General features: G+C 33.7%; 1 protein-coding gene across 3 annotated transcripts in view; it reads left to right on the top strand.

Annotated features, from left to right (window-relative positions):
• ELP4 (elongator acetyltransferase complex subunit 4) overlaps positions 1–14299 on the top strand; it is a 141466-nt gene that overhangs the window by 45400 nt on the left and 81767 nt on the right. For all 3 annotated transcript variants that reach the window (XM_035549991.2, XM_035549992.2, XM_035549993.2), the window contains exon 8: positions 12543–12651. In XM_035549991.2, the coding sequence (XP_035405884.1) occupies positions 12543–12651 (109 nt within the window). The remainder of the gene's footprint in view (positions 1–12542; positions 12652–14299) is intronic.

The following is a 14299-nucleotide window of genomic DNA, read 5'->3' as shown; positions in this document are numbered from 1 at the left end:
AGCCGAACATGTGGTCTCTCAGGCTCAAGCCGTAGACAGACCTTTCGTTATAATAACAGCAGCTGCTCACATTCTCACAACCCAGCTACTCACCATTCTGTTGCTGAGGTTTCTTACTGGATTAAAAAAGTAAAGAATATATCTTTTCTTTTCAAGAGAATAAGAGAGGGGTTGTTTTTTTCTTTTTTCAAGTGCATTTCTGTATATGTATTTAATTTGATCAGAGTAAGTTCTAGCATATGCTTTCTCTGTTGAATCTTAGTCAGTACACTGGAGGCATAGAAAATACATAGTATTTTTCTGAAGATGTAGTAAATTTCCCATTTATTCCCAGAACAGTTATTTCTGTATCTGCTGTGTTATCTTGTGCTTCCCAACTGTATTAATTAGCGGGTCTGCAAGTAAAATCTTCACATGAATAATTTCCGTGGAAGTAAATATAAGATTTCAAAATCAAAACTGTTGTCAAGTTTTTATGTCTGCATAACCTATACAGAAAAATGGTTGCATTTTTATCTGCTTTGTCTTGAAAAAAATAGATTTTTAGTTGTAACTCATGCCATAACTTGTCTATGACAGCCACCAGTTCTAGTTACTCTGGTGAAGAAGAAATAAAACTCAACATAAACTCAATAAAACTCAAAACTCTAATAAAATCAGTAGCACAGATTTTCAACAGGGACAATGCCTTTCCATCCCAGACTAGTTAATCTGTAGTCTGAATTACATTTTATATTAATTACCTTTATATATAAGTAGTTTATGATTGGTTTCTTTTATATATTTTGCCAAATACTTGTCACATTGTACTGTGACAGGGAGTTCCACAAATTAAATCTGTGTTGTTTCTTTATTTTGGAAAGCTTAATTTTGCCTTTACATTTCAGAAATTATATCTTTGTTCATGGATGATAAGACAATGAGATGAAGCTCCTTATTTATCTTTTCAGTATTCTGATTGTTTTGTATGTTTTCTCATGGTGCCGCCTTAATCTGTTTTTAAACAAGTGCATTTTTTTAAATCATATTTCACTTTGTTACAGTATTAAAATACAATAATGCTATTATTGTTTGTTCACTTTTCCCTACAGTGATTCTATTTGTGATGATTTTTCTCTGTGGCACACATCCACCAGTGTGGTTCTTTTATTATTCTAGCTATTCATTGTTTTGAATTTCATAACTTTGAATTGCATTCAGCAGAATATGATGCTTATTCACCCAGTTTAATGGGACACTGAATGTCTTCACAGTCTTCTGTGAGGGGATATTTCTGGTAAAAAAAAAAAAAAAAAATTACAAAGAATCTGGTTGTGCAGAGAATTTTTTTCGAATAATTTAAAGAAACTGTGGTTCACTGAAGAAAGCAGATTCTTTGTGTTTTATTGATGAAAATTCTACAGCAGTGTATGAAGAAAAACAAAAATTCTCTTTTCTCAACCACAAAACCAGGAATACGTTATTCTGGAAGCAGATTTCAAGAAAATGACACTAAAAACTTATCAAATTATAAATTTTATTCGGATGATGTGTGACAAGTTTTACTTGATTGATATTTTCTTCTGATTGAACATACTCTTATCTTACACTGTCTGTCAGGTAATAAATATTGAGATACTTATGAATGTGATTAAAACAGTTGATGGAAGGTTATTTTTCAAGGCTTTCTACTGCTTCTTGAAAATGAATTGTACCTCTGAAGTAAGATGGTGCATTTGAAAAGGGAAAATTATCTACGTTTTTAAAATGTAGCAAAAAAAAAAAAAAGATCAGGGAGGGCAGATTGAAGAGGGATTTGATTTATTGTTACACTTCCCAAATTAAGGAATGTTATTGAAATGAGAACAAACTGTTCTTTCTGTATTTTGAAAATCTGTGCTTTTTGGTACCTAGTGTTAAAAAACAACTTTTCTTGCTACAGAATGTAACTTGAACGACTTTAATATCACTGTTTTATACTTGTAAAAGTCATGAGTTAGTATGTAAAGTATTTTCCTATTGTTTTTCTTCTTTTTCTTTAATTGCTAGAAATAATTTATCATATGTGTACGTATTTAAAAATCCAAAATAGTAAATAATGTTCATAATTCTGTTCTGCTTGTTCCCAACTTTGTATCACTTAAGTAACCAGGCAAATTTGTGAATATGTATTTTTTTTTTAAGTAGATTATTGTTTTCATTGGAAGAAGTGTAGTGCTTTAATTGAAGCCATTCTTTATTTTGAACATGAAGCTATATTACTGGTAAGGACTAACCACTATATTAGTCAGCATGTGCCAAGGGAAATTAATTGACTAATGAAAAGTCAGTATGAATAAGTCTTGTTACAGAACCTGTCCTCAGAGTCTGAAGTTCTGTTTAGCAAGGTATTTTCATTATTTCATCCCGTATGATAAAAAATTAATTTCCTGCAATATTAATGTTTTGATGCTTTGAATCAACTGAAGTGCATAAATTACTGTATGTTTCAGTGTAGAAAAAATCAGAAACAAACCTTGTCACATCATAGCCTTTTGTGTTCACACTTAGCAATCTAGCAGCTAAACTTGAAGGCAAGCAATAGCGTGCTTTAGAATCCATTGCAAATACAGGATTATGAGACGTGACTCCCAATAGCTTGTGAATTTATCAGTTATTCCTATGACAAGAACCAAGAGCGATTGCATGCCTTAGAACTCTAACTTCTGAGAGTTCACAAGTGTAAAATGTTGAATAACCTTCCAATGTATTTCATGATGTAGCCATTAAACACAAACTTGTATCAAGAACAAATGTCATGTACTTTCTGTATCATATTTAAATAAGCTTTCAAAATCCTCTGCTAAATAGAATCTATGGAGATGAAATGGTCATTATATTTTACTATACTGTGTTTTACTGCATTTTAAATGTGGCATGTGCAATTCTATGTGAGAAATAGAGTTTAATATTCATACAAAGAAATATTGAGAGTCGTGAATGTGACAGATTTTCTTGGATTATCTACATAGTTTTCAGGTATGAATATTCTGTTTTGGATATTCTAGACATTCATAAAAGCATCTTAAAATTATAATCTAGTAGCAAACTCAGAGAAGTATTAAACAATTTAAAATGTATGTTGTATGACAGTAAATTATTTTGTTTTCAATTTCTATTATTGTTGATAGCATTTGCTAATCAACCGCAGAAGAAATAGAAATATTTTGTTATTTCATAAAATAAGTTTATGGTTGCCAACAGGCTGTATTCTGGCTCTGCCCCTTCTGATTTGGTAACAACTACACATTTCAAAAACAAATACAGTGCTCATCTGAAACTTTTTTAGTACCATGTTATTTGTCTTCTAGTTTACTTATCCATATTATGATGAAGGATAGGTTCATGCATTAAAATTGCATGACTAATTTTGCTCTCATTTCATTTAATTTTACTTTTTAGGAAGGCATAATATACATAATCTTATCACTGTCATCATCAACACAGTATTTTAATCAAAATAAATCATTCTTCCAAAATGAGTATGTTAAACTTTACAAGTTTATGAGTATATGCAAGATTGCAATGTCTTTATTTTACATTTTATTTATGTAATCTGAAAATACCCATACGAAAACTTTAAAAAATGAGGTAAGATTTAGAACTAAATCTTTCAACTGCAAGATTAGATCTAAACAGTTAAATATCCCATCACAGTATGGAGATAGTCATCTGTTCAAGCATATGGAATCTTTTGGCTACTGGACTAAGTAGTTAATATAATGCCCAGTGTCCAGACATGGACACAACTGTTGTGGAAGCAGAAGGGAAGAGGCTCATGTATTGAGCCCATTTGGACAATGATAAGTAAAGATTAGAAGAGTGACTTTAAATAATGCAGGACAAAGTAGTTATCTGCTTAAAGCAAGACACTGTGTTGGAAAATGAAGGTAGTATTGTTCTTCTGGAGTAACACTAGTTCTTTTCACATGAGTAGAACGACAAGTTTTTGAAAAAAAAAAATATCCCTGTGAATGTTGCACTAAAATGGCGTTTTATCTTTTGTATTTCAGCACAAAGAACAATAATTTTATGGTACGCTATTTCACATTTAAATTCTTGCATAAGTGTTTGCTACATTAAATGGTTTTCAAATAAGTGAATATTGAATTTCTGTGCAGCATTTGCTTAGACAAATTTATATGTGAACTTTTGGTGTTGTTTAAAAACCCTGAAATTTCAGAATCTAACTTTACTTTTTTGTTGTCTATAACTGCTCTATTAATTACAATATAATCATAATAAAAAGGAATACTCCATCTTTAATGATGTTTTTGTGCCTGTGTGGTTAAGCTTTAATGCTGGGGGGGGGAGGAAAAAGATTAAATTAGCCTTGTAACCTCTTTCTCTTCCAGACTGATGATGGAAAATAAAAGCTCTTAGCCACAGAATGTAACACTTAGAATTAATATTTAATTAGACCAGCAAATTGTACACCGTGGCTGAAAGCTTCCAAAGACTTGTTAGTGCCACAATTGACCTACAAGTTTAATAATAACTCACTTCTAGGAGCGAGTGCCAGTTCAGCATAGTGGAGCCACTGTAAGAAAGTCCTGTGAGATTAAAATCAGCAAACCAAATGGCAGGCGAGGATTCCTGGGATGGAGCCTTCTGGAAAGCTGGGAGCTGGAGTAGCTTTTCAGCCAGGATTCAGATGAGAACAGTGGGCAAAAAAAGCTGATCCCTCCTGTTCTGGGAGCTTCTGGTTGTAGGCCAAAATCCTAGAACAGATTTTTTCTAAATGTTCTTACTGCAGCTATTAATTTATATCACAAATCAAGCAATGAATGACTCATCTTCATACTTGAATTAAGTTTTAATACAAACCTTATCTCTTAATTCCCAGGTCATGAATTTTACTTATGAAGAACAACATTTTTTTGGTTTGATGTGCAATTTTGTGTGTTTATATTGTAGAATGTTTCATTTTATGTTATTTTATTTCTACAAAAAAGGGTTCTTGTTATAGTCTGATTTGATGAGCAATTTGTCATAATATTATGAAATAAATAAATTAAATATAATGCATAATTTACAATGTATGATATATATACATTGTAAACTAGAATATTTTGAAGGTTAAAGAGTTTAATTTCACCATTCATTTTGTGAATGGCTAAAATATAAAACCAGTTAAATCTGCTGTTAGATATCCACCTGAGCCTTAATTCTATGACAAATTATTCTAGTGAAATAGGGCACCATAAGTTCAAAATTGTGCAAACACAGAGCAACAGACTGAGGAAGGAACATTCTGCATTATTTATTGGCTAGATCCTAAATAATTAAAGAAATGCCTACTCATTAGTTAAAAATTAAAGCAGGTGAGGGCCTTGCCAGCAGAGGGAGCAGTCAGGTCTTTCCTTAGGTTCCCATCATTTCCAGCCTACCCATCATTTCCACCCTACCTCTTCTTATTGCCCAGCCAGTTTCCCATCTGGATCTAGCTTTGCCAGCCTGCTCCTGATGACAGCCTATAATTTCATACTGAATAAGGGATTCGTTTTTTAAATGATTTTATATTTCAGAACCTTGCACTTGATTAGAAACATAAGCTAGATGTTCCTGTTGATGTTTGTGTACAATTAGTTGAAATAATAGTGGAGGATCCTTTTGGTCACCTGTGCGTAAGAGGCAATTGACTGTTTAAGGAATTTTAAGCCGCAGCAATAGTTAGCCTGAATTGGTAAGCAAATTGCACTGATTTTTTTTTTCAGGCAAAATGACAAAAGAACGCACTTCTAAACCTTTTATTTTATCATGAATAATTCCCAGTGGAGTCTTAGGATTTTAGTTAAGCCAGTTAGTCTCAAATACATTCATCTCAGCATTTTTGTTATGGCTCTCAAAATTCGATAATGTGACTCTCATTCTTTCTGTCTAGTTTTGCAGCTATACCTACCACATTATGACCAACTGGTAACATTGAACATTTTTAAGTGCTTAATTTTATAAACAAATCAGTTCAAATGGTCATTTCATTTTTGAGATATTAAAGACAGTTAATAACATACAGTTTTCCATGTATGTGTTTTAATACCCATGAGACAAACTCATTAATAAGGACCAAATAGTGTTCCAGGGAGGTGCTGGGCTCACGTCGTGCACAAATTTCTTCCCAGCCCCTCATCCCTTACTGGAGAAGAAAGCAAGGGGTGTCAATTAGGCTTACTTCATTTACCCACCTTGTAGGACTCGAGCAAGAGCCCTGCTCCCCAGAACCATTCGTGGTCACCTGCAGCCTGTGCTCTCAGTTCATGAATGCTGAGGAAACAGGAGTCAGAAGAGAAAAGCACTGAACAGGGATTCAGCTCAGAAAGTGTCACCCAGTAACACACAATACCTCTGTCACCTCTTTCTGTCAGATAATAGGTAGATTTTCAGCACCCAGCTTTCTGGGTTTTGACTCCCATGTTATCTTTGCCATGCCACTAAATATTTTCATGTGGCACCCCAAAGCCTTAGTTACAGCCTCCTAAACCAGGCCTCAAAGAGCATGGGGTAGTCAGGGCTTCAGCAACAGAGTGAGTTCAATCCCCAGCCCTCTGACTGGCTTGTGATTCTGGACATGTGGCATCTTTGTGCTTGTTTCATTACTTGTAAATGAGGAATGCAACACTTGCTGGTGTTTTGTGAAGCACTTGGAGATCATCAGATGGATAATTTTATTTAGGCTATGTAGGCTTTTTTTCTCACTTTTCATTCTGTAGACTTCAACAGCAACTGTAACTGATTTGCTCATTTCATCTATGCTATGTCATCACTCATTTCCCTGTTGGCCCTCGACATCCTTGTAAAGAAGCTCTCATTCAGGTCTTTGCTCTAATGGCAAAGCAAACATACATTTTATTTGGGGTGCCAAGGTTTCCTGACATTTATTTCCTTTTTAGCTAGAATAATTAACAAGTCCAGGTCATCCATATTCAGTGAAGATTGAAAGATAGTTTTTAGTGTGTGATATTTAGTTTTGATTTCATGACTAATAATTTTTCTTGAAAATTTATTCAGATTTTTTTTAACTGGGCGCTGTGTCATCCAGCTTCATCTGGTATGTTTGATGATAATCATTGCAAATTTCCCATAGAAGTGGCACTGTTTCAGGTGTGAGAGAAGGTAACCATGGCTCAAATGTTTTCAGTTTTCAAGATTCAAAAATGCTCGTTCTAACTAGTTTTCACGGTTGAAAGACTCTGAGTTTATAAAGACTATCAATACAAACATTATTAAAAGCAACTTTAAAAGAACAACCAAAATCTGGAATTAATGTATCATGTAACATATTGGCCAACAGATGCTTTGTCGCTCCCTTCTCATTTGGGTGAGTATGTTGTGTCTAATTACCTGCTCATGTCTTTGCTACATGTCCTTTCTTTGCTTCTGTAACTTGTGTAAAATTATTAAAAGAATTATTCATTGCTTGAAATTTGCTAAATTAATATAGTGTCCATATAAACAAATCAAAATCAACGCTTCTCTGATTTCATCCATGTGAATAGATATTTATACATAAGCTCTATTACAGTCAGTAAGGTTCCTCAAAAGTAAAAGGAGATTCTGTTAGAATCCTTACATGTGTACTTCTCATCATTGAAAGTGTTAGAAGGTTGTAGAAAATCCTTGAAGAATATTTCTGTGTTACCCATCTTCTAGCAAAGACATCACACCTGCATTCAGTTTTCCTGTGATATTGATAGTTTTCTACATACCAAAATTCCTTAGTGTAACTACTGTTGCTCATCTTGTATTCAGTGGTCTGAACAAACATTAATTTTATAGCCTAAATTCAAAGTTCAGTTAGTAGATTTGGTGTGTGGAAGCGCTGAAAATGGTGCTAATCAGCTTGGAGTTAGAATGGGTATTAGAATTATAGACTTCACAGGCTTTGTTGATTTCTGATAGAACAGTTTTCGGCAGAGCATTTATTAATCTTTTACTTTCAGAATTTTTGAATAATTAAAAAGCACACAAACTGTATCTGTGTAAAACTAGTGCAATGGCCTAATACCTGACTTCTTTTGCCAAGATAAAATGTATGGGTAATTCTGTGATTTTAGTAGTAGTAATTAATAACAAATGGTGATAAATATATAAGCCATGTCTTTTAATATTAATAATTTATCTTTTCAATTTAAAATCCTTTGGAGATTAAGTAGTAATGGCTAATGGTAAATATTTGCATACCACCATATTGTATGCTAATCTCTTGGTAAATATCAAGAGTTATTTCATCTATTGAATATCCAGCCAGTGTTTTGTTATATTCCAATGTGGTTGCACATGTTACCACACTAAGCTTACTTCAGTGTTATGTCGGAGTTATAAGAGACAAAAAAGGCACAACCAATTTTTTGGGTTTGTTCTGAAAACTTGCATACCAAAATTTGCCTTAAGTTCACAAGGTTGATATCACTTTGTATAAACTTGCTCACTTGGTGCTTCGAGACCTTTCAAATAAATGTCAGGATTACTGGACTCACCTGTTGGTAACGACAATTACAGTTTTATCTACGCTGGAGGGGGAGTATCTGAATTCATCTTTGAATTCTGAGCTGTCATATGTAATGTATGCAATTCCAGATGTGTTGTTGTTGTTGTTGTTTTGTCCCAGTGCTAGCAGTTGGTTGTATGTTTGTTTGTTTTTCATGTAATGAAACCCATTTTAGGATTAAAATTTGTAATTAAACTTTTTTAAAGAAATTCAGTGATGTGACTAGCTTATCAGAATGTAAATGTTTACCAGAATTAGTTTACCAGAATGTAAAGGTACAGAATTAAATATAGTCTCACTACCAAAATATAGGCCTAATGTCTGTATGACAAAAGGCAGTCTTAAAATACCTAATTTTCAATTCAATATATAAATTGATATTAAAAGTCTGTTTATTAATGTACTGATGATAATACAAATTTATGAAATCTGTGTGACTCAAGAGCTTACCAGGTGCTAGTTGCATTTCATTGTAGATCTGTAACGAGTCTCTTATTTTTCTTTTAAATTTTGAGATTGTTTGTATTTACTATGTAGAAATGTTGAGCTTCTTCTAAGAAGATTTTCCATTCTTAGACTTTTGTCTACTCAATGTAGCACAAAGACTGAGAATTTAAATATTCCTATTACATAAATTTTATGATTTTTAAATTTCTTTAGAATTTGACAGAATAAAAATGGGCTGACATATCTCTGGGTTTTTGGAAGAATTTTGACAGCAAATGAGTGGAGATCTAGAAATTAGATCAAAGCAGAAAAAGCAACGAGATTTTTTTTCTAATATGGAATCCAGCTGAACCGAAGTTGATTTGATAAATAGTGGTAATGATAATACTGATATTCATTAAGAACTCAAACCAGAAGCAATAGACAGTATTAATTTCAGTATGTATGTTTGAGCATACAGGCTCTCAGTATGTTTGTGTTGGTAGAATACAGTGCTTTACATTCAGACACAGAAGATAATACGTTTTAGACTGCTTTATTTGTAAATAAGTATTTTAAACATCCATAAATATCTACTTAAAGCTCTGTAGATTCTGCAAATAAGTAGAACAAAGCAATCTTTTTCCACAATTGCCTTTCTCTAAAAGCTGGTTAAAGAGGTATGTACAGTTCCCATTTTACATATCCAAGTAGCTAAATGGATTTCCTTCCAACAGCGTTTTGAAAGTGCACTTTGTTTGAGCTCAGATATTACAAGTTTGAGCTTAAAAGAAAATCTCTGTCTAAAGCAGTGAGCACTAAGTAAGATATAGAATGAATGCTCAGCCCAGCCTGCACAACAGGGTTGCTACCATGTTGTTAGAATAATTATATTTTGGCTGAACTAACTAATATAGAAAAACTGCTGTATGTCTACCAAGACTGAAAACTTTCCAGGATTAGGTTGGTTGTGTTTTGGTGGTGGTGGTGGTGGATTTTCTTTTTTTTAATTTATTTTTAATGTTATTTAAAACAATACCTCGTCTAGCTGCCAACAAACTCTTTCCCTGAATCCCCCCATTCCTGGCTTCCCTCCTAACCATGTCCTGGCTCATCTCCAGAGCTGCCAAGTTTATGCCAGAAGCAGGAGGTAGATTTGTATGGGGCTGGAGGAAGATCTGGAGCTCTGTTAAATTTTCAAGCCCAGATGGGGCAACATGATTTGTGTGTTTATGTCAGTATGCCATACATCACAACTATCTGTGTGCTGACGTCAGCTTTGATTGGACATTAATGTGCTGAATACTGCAAACTAGAAAATACATGATAGATACAGATCTATGACAACAATGCCACATAAACAAATGTCTATTTGTTGTGGCAATTCATCGTGGAAAGTATTTCCCAAGATATGCTGCATGAAGCTCAGAGAGTATTTTGACACACTTTAAAAACAAAAACAAAATCAACAGAGGCAAACAGACTACAATTTAAGAAAGCAAACCTGTTCCGAAGAGGAGCTTTGAACAACATATTGAATTGTTCATGTGTGTCATTGGGTTGAATTGCTATCCCTCACTTTAATTTTTCCAGAACTAGGATTGACTAGGAACGATGCTGTTCTTATGGTTTACAGGACTTTTAATGATGAAGGTGCCTTGCTGATGGTTGAGCATCTTTCTGTCCACAGTTTTTTTAGCCATTGTTTGTCAAAACCAGCAAGCAAAAGATTAGTGGACAGCAAACTTTTTTCCAAATGGTCTAATTTTTTTTTCCTACATTAAGAGTTCAAGTTAGCTTCCAGAGATCACCAGTATTTTACCTATTTATTTATATAAGTTTAGTGTTTCTTGCTTATATGAATAACATTCAGGAACCTGCTTAAAACTGGCAAAATAAGGTAATTTCCAGTCTGTGGTTTTGCAGAGATCACTGGATACTTCAGATTTATAGCATCTTTATGTGATTACCCCAGTAAAACAGTGTGACCAAGAGTTTCCATTAAAATACAGTATGCTCTCTCTTTCTTCCCAGAAGAGGAAATAATTCGAAAGTCAGCTTTAATATTTCAGTGGTAGATATAATTAGGGCAAACAATAATGAAGTTTAAGGCTTGATGTGGAAGCAACTTTCTTTTACCTCAATTCACTTTCATTATTGCTCAGAAAGGAAATTCTTTAGCAACATTATTTTATCATTATCCATTGTTAGACTTTGCAGGTAAAATTGAAGTTCTCTGATTCCACAGGGATAGACCATTTTGGCCTGTGCACAAGTAGCAGCTTTGAAAAGAGACCAGTCCACAGGATTTAATGCCATCTGGCCCACAAGGTGGGGAGAGGGGGGTGGTGGAGGTACCAGGGGATTGGTGGCTTTAGGCCTTGTACCCTGAGCAGATTGGGCTGGGCAGGACAGGCCACAGTTAGTTTGTGTAATGGCCTAAAAATGGAGTTCAGATCCTCTTCGACGGGAGCAGGAAATGGTCACCTTCCGTACCTGCCTCATAGGCTTCTCTGTGGCCAGGAGATGAGATAAATTGTTGAAATGTGGGCTCGTGCAAGCAGTTGGTGTATTCACTATTTTAACAAACCAGTATGTCAGTGTAATGCACAGACTTTACTAAATTACCATGGGATGTTCCTTTTCTCTTTGGTCCCAATTACTGTGCAAATTGTCATTTTCAAATGGTTTACCAGTATTTAAGTTGACTTTTTGTACTGTTAGTCACGTAGTTTAATAATGGAAGCTCAGAATGTACAAAAGACTTTAAGATAAACAAAAAATACAAAATTCTAGCTTGGAGCTACAGAGCTAATTCTTCGTACTTGGCATGAATGTGTTTTGAGGTGATTGGACTTGATACCCCTGGAGATATGATGGGCAGAGCATCTACAGCCATCAGGAAGAAGAGTACACCAGCTGTCCTGGCAGTTCTAACATAACTGTTTTGTATCTTAAAGAAGTATTTTGCTTTTTAGCACAGTTTTGTCTCTTTTTCCTTCTGTTTATTAAATCATGACATTATCAAAGCACTTACAAATCACAAATACATTGAGAAATGGTAATGCAATTTGAAGCTTTAGATTCAGATTTGTAGAGAGGAACTTTTAGAAAGAGAAATACTGGAGAAAATGCTTTGTTTCTACTTTTTAATCTGTGCTGCTTGATGACTAAAATGAGTAATCATGTGGGTTGTGCATGCTCAAAATACTAGATATGTCTAAGTGTTTTAAGAAACAAGGTTTCCAGGACATAAACAAAAGCTGGTCATCTGACTCAATACAATCAATGTATGGTGCTTAACTGCCACATAGCTTGTAAATATCTCCAATATGAACTAGCACTTATCTTACAAAGATTACGAAAAGATTAATTTAGTACTAAGTTGGCTCTTTTATGTTTTCTTCGTGTCAAATATGTTTTCCTTTAGAAATAAATTCCCAGCCATTTTTAAAAATAAAAAATAAGAAAAGTCCTCAATGCAATTTCTAGGTATTGATGGCCTATTTTTTTCCCACAGTTTGTCATTGAGAAGACCAAGGCTTAGTCCATGAACATTAATTACCTTTTTCATCACATATGATGTGTATTTTGTTTCCATGTCTTACAGAATAAAGCAATTATGGAACGTGTAACAAACTTGTCAGATATAGTAGTTGGTCTTGAATCATTTATTGGCTCTGAGAGAGAAACCAATCCATTATACAAGGATTACCACGGTAAGTTCCATCTTTAGCAATGCAAAAAGTCTGCCCTGAGCGTTTCTAGGGCACTTAGCGGCTTACTCTCCAATTGGGTATCTGCTCTAAAGTAGCATTTGGTTTCATTTTAGAATATACCTCTTAAATGTTTCTCCTTGCTAACCAGTCTTGAGTTTGGAAAATTTTCCGTAAAGTGCATTAAGGCTGCAAAGGAAACATGGCAACTCCTTGCATGTTGTCAAGCCATATTACTGAGGCATGGCTCAATCAGATGTACATCTCAACAGGCAGGCTTTGGGGAATTCACATGCAGAGGAGGCTTGGCAATCATCTGACCAGTGAGCTGAACTTGTCATGAAATCAATACTTCTGATCTGCCAAGTTTTAAGTAGAGAACATGGAAAAACATATATTAAGGTGAATAAACCGCTAAATGATGCGCTATATAAACTTTATCTAAAAATAATGTACTGTTTTGCAGCTTTCGGTTATGGCAGCTATGAACTTAAAGAAATAAATATGGATATACGGGGCATGTAAAATATGAAACTCATCTTGGTAAAAAGGCATGTAGCCTTTCAAGTGATTCATCTTCAAAATGTGTAATGGTGTTTAATCCTGCAGTTTGTTTCCCAAAGATTTTGTAAGGTGTTACAGCAGAACTATTTAAATTTTAAAAGATGAGATTAGATGTTATGCATAGCCCAAGCAGTGAATAACAAACAGTTTTAGCTAATCCAGAGCAGTGCTCTGAGTGTGCATAAATTACAGCTATTATTATTGTGATACTACTGTAGTTCCATGGAAACCTTCAGCTGAAAGTAAACTGCTTATCTGAAACCTGCTGTAAACATGTGAGAATGTGGCAGTGTTTGCCACAGCAAAATATGTAGAAAAAGAAGCAAAGATGGTGTTGAGACACCACTGTGTGTATGCAGGCTGTAATTAATAAATCAGAGAAAAATCTTTTTCACTAAGAAAATAGTGCATATTTCCTCATCTGAAAAAGGTGAATGAAAAAGAAACTGTGAACAAAAGCTAGAATAATTCGCCTAATTATCTTTCCAGTTGTATAATTGTGATGTGGCATTTGTTTATGCTAGCATAATTCTGTCAATTTAATACTCCTTTTCTCAGCAGTGAAGAGATCTTTTAAGACAATGTGCATTTTAGCAGTTATTTCCTGTTTTCCTGTAAAAATGTATGCAAAATCATTTTCAGTAGTACTTAATATATATATATACTAAGTGTATGTATATATATATTAAGTAATATGCCATCTCATAGCTTTTGAGGTTTAGACAATTTTAATTTAACATTCTAAAAATAAGTATTTTTAAAGGTCTTAACTGTGTGGATAATTTTTGTGTATGAATATATTTCAAGATTATTTATTTACTACAGATGATGGAAGTTTTTAACATTACTCAGGAAAAAATTGATTAAATTCTTGCATTATTTAATGAATACTGCATTAGTAATTTTGTTAAAATGCCTGAAAATTTAGGTGCTTGAAGAATCAGTAAAATATAAATGATATAGATTGTTTTTAATTATTTTTTTAAAATATATATATAAGCAACCCTTTGTTATGCCTGCTGTTCTTATATCTAATAATCATATTTTGAAATCAAAACCAAAATAAATATTTTTATATATCTTTGGA

This window comes from Cygnus atratus, chromosome 5 (genome assembly GCF_013377495.2).
Source record: "Cygnus atratus isolate AKBS03 ecotype Queensland, Australia chromosome 5, CAtr_DNAZoo_HiC_assembly, whole genome shotgun sequence".
Classification (NCBI taxonomy): Eukaryota; Metazoa; Chordata; class Aves; order Anseriformes; family Anatidae; genus Cygnus; species Cygnus atratus.
This window is presented reverse-complemented; position numbering and strand designations above follow the sequence as displayed.